This window comes from Notothenia coriiceps, unplaced genomic scaffold (genome assembly GCF_000735185.1).
Source record: "Notothenia coriiceps isolate Sejong01 unplaced genomic scaffold, NC01 NC01_scaffold00037246, whole genome shotgun sequence".
Classification (NCBI taxonomy): Eukaryota; Metazoa; Chordata; class Actinopteri; order Perciformes; family Nototheniidae; genus Notothenia; species Notothenia coriiceps.
The window spans coordinates 16,830,401-16,849,841 of record NW_011369947.1 but is presented as its reverse complement, the minus strand read 5'-3'; the positions used below and the strand labels follow the sequence as shown (position 1 = coordinate 16,849,841).

Below are 19,441 nucleotides of genomic sequence, written 5' to 3'. Positions count from 1 at the left end.
AGTGAGTGAGTGAGTGAGTGAGTGAGTGAGTGAGTGAGTGAGTGAGTGAGTGAGTGAGTGTGTGTGTGCGCTATCCTGTCCGATGTTGTAGCTGATAATATGTTTCGCCTGTTTATCATTTGTGACTTTGTTAACCAAATATCAAGATCTTTCTAACAAATGGATCAAGGAAAACAAGTGCACAGCATACAACAAGCAGACACGAGAGGATGTGAAACTGACTTGTGTGTGTGTGTGTGTGAGCCGTAAGGACCTCCTCAGCAGAGTACTATTTCCACCCTTGAGACAGACAAGAAATCTATTAAGATGTACAGATATCTTTATTTGCAGATTCCTTTGGGACAGAGTCTTAATTCAGTTGCTTTTTATAATTTAGATATTTTAATGATAAATCCCAGGCTGCACATCAGTGACTAGGCCTCAGGAGAGCTGAAATATGGCTTTACTCTCACTGTGGTGTAGCTTTCTACATTGTCTGCAGACGTTCCTGCTGCCACAGGTCTCCCAGAGAGGCAGAAAAGAAAGTTAATATTTAAAACTTAATCTCCTTCCTCTCCTCCAGGCCTGTCAGTATTACAACTCCGACCTAAATGTGGTCCAGTTCAAGTATGATGAGTACGCTGGAGACTACCGCCTGCTGCCCAGGTAATACACTCTGACATTACTAGATAACCTCTACTGTAAACTACTGTGTTGTACCTGAAGGAATAGTTCATCATTTTGGGAAATATACTTCATCTAGAAGATTGATAACAATTTATATTACTTTATGTGAAGCTGCAGCCAGGATATGGTTAGCATTAACACTGGTTTTATTAGTTGTATCTTTGTATCTTGTTTCTTTGTTGTGATATACCTATTGTGAACAAAGAGCCTCTGCTAATGAAATAAGACGTTAAATAAAAAAGGTAATACAAATAATCATTAACACTGGAAGCAGAGGGAAATAGTTAGCCTGATTATGACTTGTTTGCAAGCCTCCTTTTGCCCTGGCTCAGTGATTCCTGAGTTCATTGGAGACACCAGGAAGTCACTACATCTGGTCAGAATATATATTGGCGCAAAACCCACTTTAAAACACAACTTTGTGCTGGACTTTGCTTTCTTCTTGCAGTGCCAGGCTAATCTGTGCTAAGTGAAAAAAATCATCATGGCTGTGGCTTCCTGTTTATCCTAAAAATATGAGCGGGGTATCAATCTTTTCCTCTCACATTTGAAAAGAGAGCAATCAATAGCTTTTACCAACATTTCAAAACCATTTCTATAACATGTACTGCCCTGTTGGGTAGGGCTGCTCAATTAATCGTATTTTAATCGCAATTACGATTATGGCTTGCAACGATTACGAAAACAACGTAATCGAAATAAAACGATTTTTTTTTTATTTTATTATTGGTTTTCAGTTGAATTATACTTAACGTTTAGGGTAATCAACTGTTAAAAACATACTGTTCAAATTGTTTTTCTCCAATAAATTGACGTTTTCAAAGTAAATGGTTAATCGTTTTTAATAATTGTGATATCAATTATTGACTCAAATAATCGAGATTATGATTTTTGCCATAATCAAGCAGCCCTACTGTTGGGTTCCTCCTATAGAGCTGCATATTGAGCTTGGATCGATTTTTGATGTACTTTCAGGTTCATCATCTTTTTTTACTTATTCTCGGATTAGAGGAATCTCGATTTAACATTGCAATGTTTTTATTGTCAATACTTCTCTTTTTAATGTATTGAAATCTTACCTTTTTTGTATTTGTATCAAAAACTGAAGCTTGCCACAAGTACTGCATAATTACGTTACCCAGCCTAAGATTCTACATGAGCAAAATTCTCATGTACAGTTTCAGTGTGTTATTTGAAGATGCTGATTGGAAGTTTAAAAAACGTGGCTTGAGATTTGTTTGACTTACTCACTTTAATAAACACATGCTGGATATTATCCCTCATTTACAATGAGACCCACAAGTCGCCCCTAGCATCGAGAATAACCACAATTTGTTACACTGAGGTGGGAGGTCATTAACAAGAACAAAATGTTGGCAGGTGTTGAGTGAGAAAGAGAGTCAGAGTTGGAGAGGAAATTCCTCTCAAACAAATGTTAACTTTTACTGCTCCCTCGATATCTTTTATAAATGTCAGTCATCCAGTCAGACACCCATTCATTCAGGCGCTCATTTATCAAAATCAAGCTGTCAGTGAACTGATGTTGTATCCGTCCCAGTGAGGCTGACCCTGAGCCGCCCTGCAGTGACTGTTCTCAACCACAGGAATGTCCCTCTTTTGTCCCATGGGTTGCCACTGTATTCTTTCAGTCAGTTCACATGACCTCTGAACTAACATCCAGGGTGAACTGTAAAGTGAAATGCAGCTTAAATACAAGTTATAGCACAATCACAGCACATTTTCTTGTCTTTTTGCAGCAATTGATCTAGCATTAAACCTATAGTTATAAGTGTTGTTTATAAGCCAGACAAGCTTACCAAACATAAACAAAAGGCATTCAGGTTATAAGTTGCATGTACAATACAGGGGATCCAAATACAATGGGAATCTACAGCTACTGTATATGTGTCGTTGTCACCACTGAGATAAAGTGGAGCGTTTTTCATCTGTGCAGGCCAGTATTAGCATTCCTCTGTCAGTGGCCAGCCTACAATCACCAGTGATCTTCTAAACATAGTCCCCTTAAGAGATTTTTTTCAGTCTGCTTTTACGACTGTGTGACTGTCAGCGAAGGGTTGTTCCAGTGTTACCCTTCACAGACTAGCCTAGCTGTCTGCAGCTCACAGCACACACACAAAGGCATTTTATCCCATGGCTAGCACACAAAGACAGGTCGGCCTTTGGAATCAGCGGAGAGGGATCAAGTGAGCACTACCTATTGTCGACTCCTGACAGAGAACGATGGAGCCACCCACACTCATTTACACCACTCAAATAGAGTGGAATAATTACATTCCTGAAATCATTTTCTCTTTCCATCAATATATTTCATTATCAGAGTTCAACATTTTTCTTCTTCCAATTCCTTTATAGGAAACTGTACAAAGCTGAGAAGCTGCCGTCACATTCTTTTGAGATCGACCATGAAGACATTGACAAGGATGAGGTCAGTAATGACCATCTTCTGACAAATGCTTTTAGAATGAATGCATTACAAACTCAATACATCCTGTTTAAATTAGTTTACGACAGCCTTAAAGCTGTTAAAACATACTTTGGGAGTGCAGTTAGTTCATTACAGGTCAGTGGGACCTTGTTTATGAACATCATTTGACTGACAAATAGCCATCCTAAGATAGAATGAGTCTTGGAAAGTCTCTTTTTCACTATTGATCATCTGCTCCTCTTTGTCAGAGGGATAAACAGAGAGCTAATGTTACCTCAGCTGACCATATTTATGTTTTACAGGATACAACATCCCTGTCCTCATCCAAAGGAGGGGGAGGTGGTGGAGGTGGGATCGGTGTGTTTCGGTCAGGCTGGCTCTACAAAGGGAACTTTAACAGCACCGTCAACAATAGCATCACTGTTCGGGTGACACACTTTTTCTATCTTCCTTTATCACCCTGACCCTCACTTGCCCCCCATGTTTTAACTTTAAGTGTGACTCTTATTAATGACATGTTTTTGTAATAATAACACGGCATCATCTACATTACTGTTTGATTTTCAAGCAATAATGCACTTATTTTGTGTTTTGGGTCATTTGAGCACACACCCTAAATACATTGTTGTCTATAACTTTGTCTTAATAATATTTGCACCTTTTCTGTGCAGTCGTTCAAGAGGAGATATTTTCAGCTCACCCAGTTGACGGATAACTCGTACATCATGAACTTTTACAAAGATGAAAAGATCTCCAAGGAGCCCAAAGGGTGCATCTTCCTTGACTCCTGCACTGGTGTGGTACAGGTGGGTCTTAAATCATTTAAATAAATAAGAGCACCATTTACATTATCTCATACATACTAAAGACTTGTATATTCAGAGTAATATAGGGAGGCTTTTTATGCTCCCGTTCCTATTCAATCCTAAATATTGCACAAAGCAGCCAAGTAAATAGATTGTAACAATTAATCCCATGCAAGCAAGGATATGTTTTTAATTCAGCACATGCAAAACCTGCACTTGGAAGAAAGAGTCAAGTTTTCCAAAGCCGAACCAAGCTCTCGTTTCATTGCTTAACCACATTATCCTATTCATCCTTCCGTTCATCCCCGTACAGAATAACCGTCTAAGGAAACATGCCTTTGAGCTGAAAATGAACGAGGTTACGTACTTCGTGCTGGCCGCGGAGAGCGAGCAGGACATGGAGGAATGGATCAGCACTTTGACCCGCATCCTACAGATCAGCCCCCACGATGGTCCCGCTCCTGACCGCAAGAGTCTTGACCTCACCGACCATCGGCAGGGTGAGAGCGGCTCTGGTTTTGTATTTAGGAAAGCACAAACTCTACCTACCATAAAAAAATAGTTGGAAAGAGCAAAGAGGATTGTAAGCACAAATGGTAATTTAGTAGTGAGAGGGGTATTTAAGGAGGGGACATTTAAGCAGAATTTCAACACATGTATAAATCATGGTGCACTCAAGAGAGGAAGACTTTTTTTAACCCGGTGTCAGCAAAAGTGTTAACGTCTCCTCTCTGTCCAACTAATTTCAGCTAGTTTTAGGCTCATTGACTCCACCTTTGCTTAATACATCATACTTTATTATTAAATAGCAAAATTCATGAAACTTGATAATATGTGAGAGCCTGAATCATAACAGACAGCAACAGCAATGAAACTCAACCTGGTGAAAAGTGGTGGAATGATGTAATGGCCTCAGCCGTCATGGCTCTGTGGTGCCTCTAAATCAGGCTGTGAGCGTGTGGTGAGCTACCACTAATGAGCCATTTTGTTGAGGATGGCCTTTAAGAAGAAGTGCTACGGGCACATGACCGTTATATATCTGCAAAAGCCTGCCTGCCTTATTACCCGTAAATACCACAAATAGTCATATTTTATTCTGAGATGGATATCGGCTGACTCCGTGAGTGTGTATTTAGTGTACTGCTGAACCTATTCTAGAAAACGTAATATAGCCTTTAACCTTTTGGGAAAATGAAGTGCTTAGATAAACTTTCCCATCCACTCGGTGTCATCACTCATAAACAGAGGTCCCTCTCAGGAGTACTGATCGTGTTTGTTCTCCCTCCAGATGTGTTTGACCTGTCGTTGAGTGACTGCTGCTTACAGGAGAATGAAGATACTACAACAGAGAACGGCATCAATCCAGAGCTAGCAAAGGTAGTACACATGTACACATTCAAGCAGAACACATTCCTGATGGTTTTTCCAATGGGCAACAGTAATGGTAGAAAAGAAGCAATGTGTTAGCTAAAGACAGAAAATAATGAAAGTGCTTATCAGCCTTACATGGACGTAAACAATGCCAATATCCAGATATAAAAAAAGTTGGCTTCGTAAATATTTTACGAGGGAGGAATTTGCCATGTTTTTATAGGCCTAAAGAATTCCCACAATGCATTTTTGTGAGAAGCACTGAACGTAAACATGACTTTCCTGTTCCACAAGAAAACTTGTTTTTGAAAACTTGTTTTACTGATATTATAATCCATAATAAGCTATTTATTATTTGTGTAGTTGTTAATTTTTTTTTGTCTTTATTTCTATCTCTTCCCTGACAGTATATCTCTGAGACAGATGAAGGAATTCGTTCTGCCAGGAGAGAAGAGAGATTGAATCTGTTCTCCCTGGATCCTGATACTCCTGTAAGAATAAACTAATGTGGCTGCACATCTACATACTGTATACATCTACATATATTCTTTGAGTATTCCTCTATTTTTGTAGTCTTTACTCTATCATTACTTATTTCATGTTTAACTTTATGCATTTTTCCTTTATGACATGAATCTATTCTTTATGTTTGTCATAATTCTGCAGTCTTTAACTAGATCTCATCAGAAAAATGTGGTCAATTGTGTCTCACCAACCACAGGTCCTGAGGAGCCCGCGGACCGAAAATTCATCAGTTGAAAACTCAACGGTGCGTCCGTTTGAGGAGAAACTGGGCAGGAGGTTTATGATAACCTGCCGATCTCTCAACCTCATGCTACAGGGCTGCATCAACGAGACTGAAACTGGACCGGTCACTAATGTGAGGATTAGAAAGCATTTCAGACAGTTATTCAAACATATTTAAATGTTTATCACCATGGGTCTATAATGACAATCACTGGGCTCCATTTGCTCCACCAGATTGAACCCCTCTTTGTGTCGCTGGCTCTGCTGGATATACGAGAAGGAAGGAAGGTGTCTGCAGATTTCCACGTAGACCTCAACCACGAGGCGGTGCGTCAGATGTTAGGAGGCTGCTGTAACGGGACAGTTGAACCGGCGACGGGGGTCGGAGTTCAGGAGAATGGCCTGAGCTCTCCTGCTGAGAAGAAGCCAGGAGATTGTAGCCTTAGCCCGGAGTTAGAGCAGTGGCTAAGCTTTCCCAAACAGGTAAAATAATGTTTAAACCACAGTGTGTTTTATAAATTAGATTTACGGTGCTACATGTCGAATGCTTTACTCTGCATTTAACATGTAGAATATCTTTAATTTGTATTTCCTATGCTTTACATACAGGCCATTTTCTCAGTCACCAACCCCCACACCGACATCGTGATGGTGGCAAGAGTGGAAAAGGTGCTGATGGGAAATATTGCTTGTGGGACGGAACCTTACATCAAGAATACGGACTCCAGCAAGGTGAGAAAGTCCTTTTTTAATTTCTTTAGTCAATACCACTTTTGATCAAAATTTACATTGCTTAATTTATGTACTATCATTGATCAACAACATAGAGCCCAACCTTTTATATCGTCTTATCTCTTGAAGCAAGCAGGGAAAAGTCTCATGAAACATGCCATTAGGGCATTTATTGTACGGGAAATGGATAAATCCACTCTAACACTTTAATGCATGACATTTACAAAATAGTTTATCTTCATCACTGAATGCAAGTCCGGTCAGATATTTAAAAAATAGGTTTTTCCGACATCCTATCCAAGAGATTTCCCGGCTTTCCCGCTGGCAGCTCTCGATGTGGTCCTTGTTCAAATGGCTAAGTGAATCACAAGACATTTAACCTCCTGTCCCTCTGTCTAGGTCAATAATTGTTAAGGGCTGACCACATCCCAATGTAAGAATTACAGCCTTGGTGTCTTGCTAACATTACCTTCTGTCCTTCTTCCTCTGCTTTTGTCTTGTACAGACTGTGCAGAAGATTTTGAAATCCAACAAACAGTTCTGTAGCAAACTGGGAAAGTACCGCATGCCATTTGCCTGGTCCGTCAGGTCAGTGGCCCTGCTTGGAGACTCAGTTGTCTAAACATTTAAAAATGTTATCTGCCATGTTTTCTCAACAGGATCTGACGGCTAACCAAAGTCTGCATGTCTCTTTTTGTCTATTGTAGGTCAGTGTTTAAGGATAACCACGGGGCCCTAGACAGAGACTCTCGTTTCTCGCCTCTCTTCAAACAGGAGAGTAACAAGATCACCACAGATGACTTGATTAAGATGGTGTCTGAGTACAGGAGGTAAGGCAAACTGTAGAACACTTGGACTCTTCCAAGGCAAGATAAACAGTTCTTACAACAACTAATTCACATTTTTGGTTTTGCAGGGCTGAGAAGACCAGCAAACTGCAGACTATTCCTGGCACGCTGGAGATCTCCGTTGACTATGTTCCATTGGAGCATCCCAGTATGTGTTTTTAGGGAACACCTCCCATTTATTTTCCCGTTCTGCTGTCTACTCTGCTAATATGTCTGAAACCTTTCTGTATTTTCAGACTGTGTGACATCCTCCTGTGTGCCGGTGAAGCCCTTTGAGGACCTGAGCAAACACCTGCCTACTGTGGAGGTGGAGGAGTTTGTCCAGGACACCACCAAGTTCACACAGCCACACCGCGTCTACAGGAATCACATCTACGTCTACCCCAAACATCTGAAATATGACAGCCAAAAGAGCTTTGCTAAGGTATAGCGTGGCAAATTAAAAATGATCATTTGAAAGTATCCTTAAATCCCAAATAATCAACAACATTCCTCTTGTTTTTCCATAATTTATATATTGTTTTTGTACATGCCCAATTATAAATGATACAATGGTCCTTTTGTTCGCAGGCTCGTAACCTCTCCGTCTATGTGGAGTTCCGCTGCTCAGACGAAGAATTTGCCAAACCTTTAAAGGTGGAATGCTGATGTGACTTTATTGTCGTTTATACAGCTCCAGTTAAACTCTGTCTTTCACGAGAAACTGGCTGAACCTGACTTTATTTTGCAACTTTTTCTATTGCTGTTTTTCCAGTGTATCTACGGCAAGCCAGGAGGTCCAGTCCTCACCACAGCAGCCTGTTCTACAGTCCTACATCACTCCCAGAACCCCGACTTCTACGATGAGGTAAAGGATGGGATTATTGTGTGATGAGGAATCACCACATACATATCTTAATAGCCGTGAATGGGATTTTTTACTTCTCCAGAACATGAACTAGAGCATTTTTATAGACACATTGACAATCTGCAGCATCCCTTTGCAGCTCATTACATGCTGTTGTGTCCTCAGGTGAAGATTGAGCTTCCTACTCAACTTCATGAAAAGCACCACCTTCTCTTCTCCTTTTACCACGTCGCCTGCGACATTAATGCTAAGACGAATGCTAAGAGGAAAGAAACCCTGGAGACCCCCGGTGAGTCGATTGATCTGGAGCTTTCATTTAAATGAACTTTTATTTATGTGCAGATGGTTATTTTGTGATTCGTCTTGCCAAACAGTCAGTACTTTTGTATTTATGTGTTTTTAGTGGGGTACTCTTGGCTGCCCCTCCTCAAAGAAGGCCGCCTGTCGTCCCAGGAGTTCAGCGTCCCTGTCTCCTGTAACCTGCAGCCTGGATACCTGGCCATCAAGGAAGCCAGCAACACCAAGGTAAGAGCGAGGAAGGAAAGCCACAAGGTGTATAAATATTAAAAGTACTGCTGAATAATAAACACATTCATTTGGGATGAGGGGATTATATTTATATTTAATACATGTGATACATTGTGGGATTGTTGGTGTGAGACTCAAGCTGTCTTGACTTTTTACAGAATGGAGCTGATGTAAAATGGGTCGATGGGGGAAAAACTATTTTCAAAGTGTCAACCAATGTCGTCTCCACAGTGTACACCCAGGTAAGACCCTCGTCTGGGTGTCTGCAGTCTCCCCTGGCTTTGTTTTTACTGTGATGGACTGGCTATGTGTCTTACTGTAAGTATGCTCTGTGAAGGATGGCATACAGTATGAACAATAACAAAATGGATTATAATTGATGGATGGCTGGTTTTCTCTTTGTTAAAAAGAGTCAGAATCAGGAAATGCACTGTAAAGGTATTAGCCTAAATGAAAATGTTCACCCCAATAAGGAAATTGGCTTCTCTAGCATAATTAAAATGAATGGCTTGTGTGGGACAGTGAATGGACATAAATTGACCATCAAGCTACCCGTAAAAACATTATAAAAATAGTTGAAACTATATGTGCTATTAATGTGGAACATGAAACAACAATGTGGATGTTAACAGTATGCCAGTAGATGATGTTTGAAGTGCTAAACAGCTGGGCTATGTCAGTCTAAGTTTCACTTGCAATACTTTGTGGAAAAAAGTCATTCGTATTAAGTTAACAAACACTGGCTGCTCTATTCGCACCCTAAAAGGACACTTTAAAAAAGATATTGATATATATTAAATATTCATATATTTATGGTATAGATATAGTATAAATCTCTGAAGTAATGCAACATAGCTGAACTGTTGTTGTTTTTTAGATTTATTATGTAGTACATTGGCCTCCATAATACTATCGTCAGCCTATTCCAATGTTCCACAACAAACCTGGTGTTTATTTCATGTACTTTTTGAAATACTTAAACTGTTGTTGACAACGCTGAGACGATGACATTTTGACAAACGTGGTGATTTGGTGGAGTTCACATTTGAGGAATAATTGTTTGCTAAAATGGAGCCAGTCCAGTAAGTGTTATTGCAGATGCTGCTGATATTCATGGCCTCTCTTCTCTCTGCCAGGACCCCCACCTGAACCGATTCTTCCAGCAGTGCCAGAAAAGAGAGCTGGACCTCTCACTACCTCCTACCTCCAACTTCCTCAACTGCCTGAAGGTCAGAAAAAAGAAACTACATCCCCCTAGCTTTCATTCAGACTGAGACACAAACTAAAGCCTTGCTACTTGTCTAATACATGCAGCATTACTGTGTGCCAAACCTCATTTTGTTTTTTGCCTGTTTGTGGTTACGTTTTTTAATTTATTTCCACCCTTCTCTATCTTCTCCCCCTCTTTTCCACCTTTTCCAGGGTCTTCTCAATATGGAGAGGATCCCAGTGATCATCCGATATCTGCCTGTGCTATTTAACCAGCTTTTCAAGGTTTTGACACAGAATGACAACGATGATGTCACTACTGCCACCACCAGGTAGGCAGCGGTACTACAACGTCCACAACAGCTGGGCTCATAAGGGTGGGGGCTCAGAGGATGTAGTAAAGCAAACAGTGAGGGTAGTGTTCTGTTTAAACATCATATCCATTACATTTTTTTGATGAATCCAGCATTTTGATTTGAAATATTCTGCTTTTCAAGAGAAAATATGTGTTTTTCAATAAAGGATGTAATAATTAAAGCTCTTTGTTATCCTGTGTCTGCAGAGTGCTGGTTCACATTGTTGCAAAGTGCCATGAAGAAAACCTGGATCACTACCTGCACTCGTATATCAAGGTATAATAAAACACTCTGTATACCAACATAAGATGTTTTGATTAGTGAGCGAGTAGCAGCGCTTGGATTGAGCCTTTGTTTGTATGCGTGTTGTCAGGGTCGACCATATAATAATTATGAAGGCTGTTGTTTTCCATTAAGGAGTGGAATCTCTGCACAGACTATTTGATTTCTGAGGCTGTATGTGTTTGTATATGTGTATGTTTGTGTATATGTGTGTGTGTATGTTTGTGTGTGTTTGAGTTAGCAGGAGTGTGGCTAAGGCCGCGTGCCCAGAAAACTGTGCAAACACAAACAGAGAAGTAGCGAGAGAAAGAAGATGAGGGAGAGGAAGAAGAAAGAGTGATTGAGTAGGAGGCAAACAAGGACATCCAGCCCTCTCAATCAGAGTCACAAGGCATGTTTGTTTAAGGGAGAAATCAGTAAGAGAATTAGAGAAAAGAGCAGGAGAAACCACAAGACCTGCTTCATGTTGGAGACAGTGAAGGGAAACCGCAGCGCCTGAAGAGGCAGCGGCAGAGACGAGTGGTGGGAGGGGAAGAGCAGCACAGCTAATGGAACCAGGGTTGCCATAGTAACAGATTGGCATGATGTGCAGTAGCAGTGCGTGTGTGTGTGTGTTCAATGAGAAGGGAGGAAAGGGAGGAGTTCAACTTACTGTAGCATGAATTGGGTAGTATTCACTTTTTTTTTTAATGTAATCAAACCTTCAATTTGTTGCATTGTTTTATTTTTCTCAGCCAAATGGAACCTATTTTATTTGCCTTATTTCAGTGGTTTTCTCAAAATGCATCTACCTTATTTGTGACTATATGTATTTGAACATTTAATAGCTGAAACATTAAACACAATTAATGATTAACTGGTAAATAGAAAATCAATTGTCAAAATCCATTATTTGTTTATAATTTCTTGGAGAAGAAATACATATAATTCTCAACTATAGTTTTAGTTTGCATAGGACACTTTTCACTTTTTTACCTATTGATTTGTTTAACCATTTGATCGATTAATTAAAACAATAATGAGCTGATTGGAGCAGCCTGTGTACCTAGGGCCAGTCTTCAGCTGTGACTAATGGCCTTTAATGTCTTGACAAACCGTCCACAACTGGAATACATCCCATTCTGAAGTGTAAGACAAAGAAAAGCAACTAATAATCTCAATGGAGAACTAGAAAATGTATTTTTTGCTATAAAAATATGAACAAATTAAGTTTCTTTCAATCAATCTCATCTGTTATTTTTCTACTTTAGCTTCTCCGAAATGGAAAAATCAATGCTCCAAAATCATTAAAGAACTATAAGAATGCACATGTAACTGACTCGTTTCCCTTTCTCCCTGTGTGTAGTATGTGTTTAAGTCAGAGGCCCACGGCTTCAGGACGGTTCACGAGGAGCTGGCTAAGGGGATGACCTTTGACCTGAAGAGCAATGAGCAGGCAGCAGTCAGGAACGTCCTGAAGGTTTGTTTCTCTCCTCATACTTGCTTCAGTTTAGTTATTATGAAATGGAAAACTTCAATTTTAATTTTTACTCTAAGGTCCTCAAGAATAGTCAATCAGGGAAAATAAATCAGTTGTCAGCTGGAGCAGATTATACAAAATTGGAGCAAGATTGACCTTAATTGAACCCCTCCTGGTTTCAGTTCTCGTGGTTCTTCTTTGAGCTGATTGTCAAGTCCATGGCCCAAAATCTGGACGATTCTGACAAGGTCAAGGTAAGGTGGCATATTACTGCTCCTGAAAGCCTACAGCAAAGTTCCTTTGAATTTAAATAATCTGACATGGCACACAATGCATGATTGTTTTACGCTGACTCTGTGTCACTACAGCTTCCGAGGCCCCAGCGTTTCCCCTCATCCTACCTGAGCCGCGTGGAGACCCTGGTGGAGACGGTGTCTGAACACATCTTCTGGAAAAACAAAGACCTAGCAGAAGAGACACGCAGCGCAAACTTGGCCGTGGCAGCTTTTGTCAAGGTGGGAGCAAAATGCGTTGTTTAATCATGGATTTAATGATAATGTTAAAGAGAAAAGAAACATAATAGTGTGAGTGCATGTAAACATACTGTGCTTGCTCTGGGAGCGATCATTGCAAACCCTTTAATCATTCACTTAAAAGCAACTTATTCCTCCATTAGTGTTTAATGACCCATATCTTTCTGTCTGCTTCTTTACAGCGTTGCTTTACTCTCATGGACCGAGGCTTCACATTCAAACTCATAAGCAACTATATAAACATGATCACTGCCACTGACAGCAAGGTAAAATCAACATTCAAGAAAACAATATAAATGTGCAACTAGATGCATATTCAACTCAATAATACCTTTTTTCTTTGTGTCTGGTAGGTGTTGTGTGAGCGGAAATTTGAATTCTTGAGAGACGTCTGTAACCACGAACACTACATTCCTCTGAGTCTGCCGCTACCCTCCGCTCGCATCGCAGGTAAGAGCCCGAGTCATACCCTGTAACTCATTGACACCGTGTTAATGTGGTAACTCATACATCTATAGCTCTCACTCTCATTTGTCTATTAACACTCTGTCTTTCTCTCTCTCTTTCTCATCCTGTCATTTTCTCTGACTTTTTATCCATGTCAGACCATTCATCCCCAGAGCCACAAAGTACTCATGGTAAATATGTTCACTCATTCTTTTCTGTGTGCTCACGCCTCAGTGTGCGTGCTACAGTGGTGTGATGATAAGGAAATCCATGGGCAATTGGCTTATCACATTATTTGCTTACTGTCACCAGATCTTTATTTAGAAAAGGATTAATTATCTCCCTGATGGAAAGCGAATATTGGATGAATGAAGTGAATCTTTTATCCCTTCTCAGTGTCAGTGCCCGAGTACAACCTGACCGGAGAGTTCTGCAGAAAGCACTTCCTGACTGGCCTGTTGCTACGGGAACTGGGGCTGGCCCTCCAGGACGAGCAAGACCTGAGACACCTTGCGTTAGCCACCTTGAAGACTCTCATGGCTAAACACTCTCTGGATGCACGCTATGCCACCAAGGTAGCCAGAACACATGTTTACACGGCAGAAAACTAAAAGGCATGAACAATGAGTCATGGGCTAACAGTAGACATTCTTCCAATGTGACTCATACGTAACACACACACACACACACACACACACACACACACACACACACACACACACACACACACACACACACACACACACACACACTGACATGTGATTGTTCGTAGCAGCTGCAAGCGGCAGAGACGATTTCTTGATGAATGCTGGGAAGTGTCCAGATCAGATCGAGGCAGTAATTTGTCCTCAGTTAAACAGAACCAAATACTGCCAACCACAACACAGCAGCACGGATCTAGTCAAGACCAAATGTCTGCCAAAGAAATACAAATCATGTTGGCAGAACATATTAAATATCATGTAACTGCACTGACGTTTCCTATGGATAACCCACATACTGTAAAGATATACATGTTTTATCTCTTGCCAGGGTAGGTTGGCTCTGGAAACGTATTTAGTGTATCATTACAAGCTTTTTCATTCAAACTGCATGTTGTTCTTTGTTGTATTACAAGTTTTTTTACAGGATATAAAATGTGCAAAAACCCTTTAAATGCTATACCCTTTTCTTTGACTTCCCTTCCAGGAAAAGCAGGCAAGAATTGCATCTCTGTACCTGCCTCTGTATGGCCTGATCCTGGACAACATGCCTCGATTCTTCCTCAGGGACCTCTTCCCCATCTACTTCACTTCAAGTGACCAAGTAAGAGTCAAGATGATATGATTGATTGACTCTCTGCATACTGGATTTATTAACTGTGACCAGCATCATACATATTTCTGCAGCGTTTGTTCTTATTTAGTTAGTTTCAGTTCCCCTTTTGTTAGTTATCAGAGCATGTAAACTCCAACAGTTTACTTTAGGACAAGAGTAGTGGGTCTTAACCCTGTCATTTATACAACAACAAAAGTTCTGCTCATTCCTACATTTGAACAAGTTCATGTTGATTCCCACAACACTTAAACACAACTGTGTGCTCATGAATAATGTGGATCGATCCATATACATGTTGAATCTTGCTTTCATTTGGAAATAGAAAAGAATAATAATAATTTATTATCATTTTTTATGTTGATTACCTTCATGGATAATGTCATAAAGTATTAATAACATGGTCTTATAACTAATAAAATATGAAGATTCTGGTAAAACATTAAAAAAAAATCGAGCAACAAATATGTTTCTCTAAATGAGTCCTCTCCCCTGTCCGCCCCCCCACCAGGGCTCTCGAGACGACCTCAGTGTAGGAGGGGTAGTGGCGGGAGGGGTGATTCCCGTCATTCGCCATGGCAACTCTGTGGATGCATCCTTTTCTAAAGAAGTACTAAACTCCATCACAGGTATGACATGCGTGTGTGTAGCTGTATATGTATTTCTAGTGTGGTTATGAAAAGGTGTGAGTAGGACATTGTTACTGAATCCCCCCCCCCCCCCNNNCCCCACCCAACCAGCCTTCTCCTCCTTGGTAGTTGCCACGGGTAACCAAACCGACTCTCGGGGTTCTCTGATCAGCGTGGACTCCAACCCTAGCAACAGCGACAGGAACAGTGAGAAAATGGACGGATGTGAGAAGGTGAGCCATCAGCTCCTGTGGTATTACTCACACGTCTCGCATGGTCTGACGGTGGTGCTGCTGGCAGATGTGTTAAAACTATTTAAATTGTGTAGATACATTGTGTGTGTTTTAATATACTGTGTGTCTTCCTCTCTTTGGGTCGTATCTAATAAATTCTTCAAAAATATCTATATTTATTTATACATATGTATTTATAAAAGAGCTGTATGTCATTGGTTCCCATTTTCAACCACTGATGTTAGACAAGCTGCTCTAATACCAGCTAAAGAAACATCGAACCTGGGGCGTCCTGGTAGTTTAGGATTAAACATACTTTATACTTTACTTTATAATTGAGATAGACAAATAGCACTTGAAAGAATAAATGCTGCAGCCTTTGATTACAAAAATAGACCCCCCTTACCCTTAAATAATTTTGTCTAGACTCCAACAAATACACTCTCCTTAATTTAAATATATGTATTTCTTTTAATTAGTAACTTCTGGTAATAAGTTACTAATTTAAATAGTTAATTTGTAGGTATATCGTACCTAATGATGTTTCCAAACCTTTTCCTAATCCTTTTCAGTAGATACCATTAGATACAGATTCTATACTAGCAGTTTACTCTGACTGTATTTCTGTCTGATGTTTCTGTCTTCTCAGTTTGCACGGCCGCAGTCCCTCATAGGCTACGGTTCTCGTTGTGACAAGCTGGACCAGGCAGAGACCCGCAGTCTGCTCATGTGCTTTTTGCACATCATGAAAACCATATCTGAGGGTAAGAAATGTTTAAACCAAGGTTTCACACAGTAAAGTACAGTCCAGAGCTCTTTTGAATTGTGTACCTTAATACTAATACAGAGGCCCAGAATATTTAATGAATAGTTAAATATTTTGTATCTTTTATTAAATTATAAAAATACAGCAAACCTCAGATATCTATATATTTTGCAGATTAAAACACTAAATATTGTTACGTTTTGTAACATGCCTGCCATTTCAGCATTTAAATACTGATTCTATACATTTTAATGGACACTTGACAGGCCCTGTGAAAATCTGCCATAGTATGTAACAAGATGTCTTTGATTCCTGTCTCCAGATGTGCTAGTGTCCTACTGGCACAGGGCCATTCACCAGGAGATCTCCGACTTCTTTAACATCCTGGAGTAAGTCCTCTTCTTTTTCATTGCACAGTATTACCACAGGTACTTTACAGGGTGTCCGCGGGGTCTTAAAAAGTATTAAAAGTTGATAAATCAATTTAGCAAAAATTAAGGCTATTAAAAAGTATTAAACGGCATTTTCCAAGGTATTAAGAAGGTTCACAGCAACGACAACATGAAACACCCTTTAATTTACTGAAACGACATGTCGGGAAACCCCCCAAGGCGGCCCCATGCATAGCGCGCCGTAAAATGCTACTTATTATTTTAAATTTCGTTGCCTTGCTCCGCTCTGTGTGGGGGGGGGGACTAAACGACTACGGTAACGGGTCCCAAGCTGGGTAGACCGGCAGACGCAACGCTCTGGGGGTCCAACGGCTCCGTGTGTGCCCTATATGATCATTTTCTGATAACGATGAAATAGCCCCGCCTCCCTCTCCCCACGTCTCCTGCTGCTGCTGGGCTGTCAGAAGAGGGGGAGAAAAAGAGAGGCAGTCACCGTTTATTAAATATTATTATATTATTATACAGAGAACAGAGTCGTTATCAATTTGTTTTAAAGCTCAATAAATAACAAAGAAGACCTCTGACCGGCACTTTTCTAATTTTGTACGGAAGATTTAAACTTTAACGGACATGTTGACCGGCGGAACATTTTTTTTACGGAAACTGCCGCACGGTCCCCTCGTTCCTTGGAAGAGGCGGAGAGGTGGGTGTTTTTCATCTGCTGGTGGACTACCTGAGAGTATACAGCAGGAGAACACGCCGTCCACCGCGGAGAATAAACAGAAGGGCAACCATGGCAACCATGCTCCGGGGTCTTCTTCGCTGCTTTTGGTGTATTTCGGGCGGCAGCAGCGCCACTTACAGGCTTGACATATGTACTACATCGTTTCCAGCATTTCCAGCGGTCTAGTGTGAACGGACACGTTAATGAATCGAATGCGTGTGAACGGAAGCCTTTTTTGCGCTTGCGTATGCGTTTTACCGTATTGTGGGGCCGGGGTCTAAGCCAAACTATATCCGGTCACAGAGATCTGCTATTTTAAAGTAAAGTCAACACATATAGACCCTAAATATAGTCTATATTAAGAACGAGAAAAGTCTTAACATATATATCCTTTTTTTGTAAACATATGACAAATGTGTGAGGGTGATGACGTCAGAGCATCGTCTTATGTGCCAGGGCTTAGCCCCTGACAGCCCCAGCCCAATTTAACCCCTGGGTATTTTGTGAGGGAGCTCCTATATGTCTAGGATGTACGCCGCGAGAGCGAGCGCAAGAGTGAGCAGGGTGAGAGCAAATGGTCGAAGGGGTGTGATGGGGCGAGAGAGGAGCGGGTTTCGAGAGAGGAGTTTACGTGGAAGAAAGAGCACAGGGAGCGAGGAGCAAGAGCGAGAGAGCGAGGGATTACGCGAGTTAAAGCGCGGACCGCGCGAGAGAGGTTGGAGTTCATGGGAGAGGAAGGCGGCGAGCGGCACTCTGTGTGTAGGCGAGCTGACGAGATCAATATAAAGGATAAGAGGTGTTGGCGCGAAGGAGAGGCGGTGAGAAACCTCAAGTAGGCGGGGGGAAGAGGGCGAGAGGAAGCGCAGGGGAAAGGTCGAGAGAGAGAAGTCTAAAGAGAGTAGAATTTGACCTGCCGAGGGAAGCGGCAATAGTACCGGGGGCTGAGTAGGGCGAGGCGAGAGCGCGCGTGGGTAGGTTACTATTCAGATACATCTTACTACTAATTTACTCAGTTCTTTCCAAAATGTGCTCTATATTAACAAATCACAACAGTTAAACACATCTTGCTATAGTATGTAGATCCTTTTTGATTACTGAAGAAACATTGATTTTTATTCGTATAATGATGCAACCCTTTTACAAAAGGCATTCTGGCACAAGAGTACTTTTTCTTTTGATAACTGATGTAGGTGCGGCCTGGGGGGCCGGGGGTATTTGTGGCTAATAACACTTTGGTGGCTTTACCGTAAGTATTTTTGGAAGCTTGGGACTATAGCAAGTCAATGGAGTATTTGATACTCTTACTTAGTACAGGATTCTGAGTACTTTTCCCACCACTGCTTAAGATCCGTAATGGGTTGCTATATCCTGCACCTCACACCGCAGAATCTATGGTTAAGTGTTGGCCCAATAGACGAGTTGTTATTTACGGTACATTTTGATCATTAACAAATTTATATTTTCTGTTAGGTTTTGAATTCTGGAGATGCAAACAGTGTACTGAACTCAATCTATTAAGACCAATTACTGAAGCGACTGATAAATTGAAAAATCCTTCAGGACAAGCCCTGCATCACTGAGTTCGGAGAGCGTGGCCAGCGTTCTGTGTTCAGAGAGCGGAGGTGATATTTTTAAATATTTTTAATAGAGTGCAGAGGTGTATAAGAAGCAATAACATCGAGCTGAAATTCTTTGTTTGTCTTCAACGGCGGTTCTGGAGAGGATATCTTTAAATCTGTTCAAGTGAGGAACAGGTTCCGTTCCAGAAATCGATTAAAGGCGCCCACCGATTCAATCGTCATCTCAGGCTCGGCCGAACAAGTCCACATGTGAGGTCCTGTCCTTCTGACTTTCGCGGAGAGCGCTGAGCGTGCTGAACGGTAGGCCGCGAGGCACCAACCATAAGCTTTTAGCACTGCAGTCTGTCACCCTTAAGTAATCTTCACTGTCAGTCCATACCTTAATGCCAGGAAATGCTGTCTTGGAGCCCTACCAGTTAACACACACTGTAACATCCAATGTTTCTCTGAATCAGAGGACCACTTGTCGTCTTTGGGCTAAGGTCGCGCTCAAAAAAGTTAAAAAAAAGAATCTACAGTCTTCTCC

At 41.0% G+C, this 19,441-nt stretch overlaps 1 protein-coding gene across 4 annotated transcripts in view; it reads left to right on the top strand.

Moving 5' to 3' along the window:
* The window catches only part of dock10 (dedicator of cytokinesis 10), a 43,464-nt gene extending 26,852 nt beyond the window's left edge, over nucleotides 1–16,612 (top strand). For 3 of the 4 annotated variants that reach the window (XM_010795014.1, XM_010795011.1, XM_010795015.1), the window contains exons 4-37: nucleotides 563–645; nucleotides 3,040–3,112; nucleotides 3,415–3,540; nucleotides 3,784–3,918; nucleotides 4,232–4,418; nucleotides 5,207–5,295; nucleotides 5,697–5,780; nucleotides 6,011–6,169; nucleotides 6,271–6,519; nucleotides 6,646–6,768; nucleotides 7,274–7,356; nucleotides 7,476–7,598; nucleotides 7,685–7,764; nucleotides 7,853–8,040; nucleotides 8,187–8,252; nucleotides 8,371–8,463; nucleotides 8,629–8,752; nucleotides 8,867–8,988; nucleotides 9,150–9,233; nucleotides 10,128–10,220; nucleotides 10,414–10,532; nucleotides 10,763–10,832; nucleotides 12,184–12,297; nucleotides 12,480–12,551; nucleotides 12,666–12,812; nucleotides 13,013–13,096; nucleotides 13,184–13,280; nucleotides 13,436–13,468; nucleotides 13,674–13,852; nucleotides 14,466–14,582; nucleotides 15,103–15,220; nucleotides 15,332–15,453; nucleotides 16,103–16,217; nucleotides 16,542–16,612. In XM_010795014.1, coding sequence (XP_010793316.1) covers nucleotides 563–645; nucleotides 3,040–3,112; nucleotides 3,415–3,540; nucleotides 3,784–3,918; nucleotides 4,232–4,418; nucleotides 5,207–5,295; nucleotides 5,697–5,780; nucleotides 6,011–6,169; nucleotides 6,271–6,519; nucleotides 6,646–6,768; nucleotides 7,274–7,356; nucleotides 7,476–7,598; nucleotides 7,685–7,764; nucleotides 7,853–8,040; nucleotides 8,187–8,252; nucleotides 8,371–8,463; nucleotides 8,629–8,752; nucleotides 8,867–8,988; nucleotides 9,150–9,233; nucleotides 10,128–10,220; nucleotides 10,414–10,532; nucleotides 10,763–10,832; nucleotides 12,184–12,297; nucleotides 12,480–12,551; nucleotides 12,666–12,812; nucleotides 13,013–13,096; nucleotides 13,184–13,280; nucleotides 13,436–13,468; nucleotides 13,674–13,852; nucleotides 14,466–14,582; nucleotides 15,103–15,220; nucleotides 15,332–15,453; nucleotides 16,103–16,217; nucleotides 16,542–16,612 — 3,822 coding nt within the window. The remainder of the gene's footprint in view (nucleotides 1–562; nucleotides 646–3,039; nucleotides 3,113–3,414; nucleotides 3,541–3,783; nucleotides 3,919–4,231; nucleotides 4,419–5,206; nucleotides 5,296–5,696; nucleotides 5,781–6,010; nucleotides 6,170–6,270; nucleotides 6,520–6,645; nucleotides 6,769–7,273; nucleotides 7,357–7,475; nucleotides 7,599–7,684; nucleotides 7,765–7,852; nucleotides 8,041–8,186; nucleotides 8,253–8,370; nucleotides 8,464–8,628; nucleotides 8,753–8,866; nucleotides 8,989–9,149; nucleotides 9,234–10,127; nucleotides 10,221–10,413; nucleotides 10,533–10,762; nucleotides 10,833–12,183; nucleotides 12,298–12,479; nucleotides 12,552–12,665; nucleotides 12,813–13,012; nucleotides 13,097–13,183; nucleotides 13,281–13,435; nucleotides 13,469–13,673; nucleotides 13,853–14,465; nucleotides 14,583–15,102; nucleotides 15,221–15,331; nucleotides 15,454–16,102; nucleotides 16,218–16,541) is intronic. The other variant, XM_010795013.1, reaches the window with a different exon arrangement.
* The last annotated feature ends 2,829 nt before the right edge of the window (nucleotides 16,613–19,441 follow it).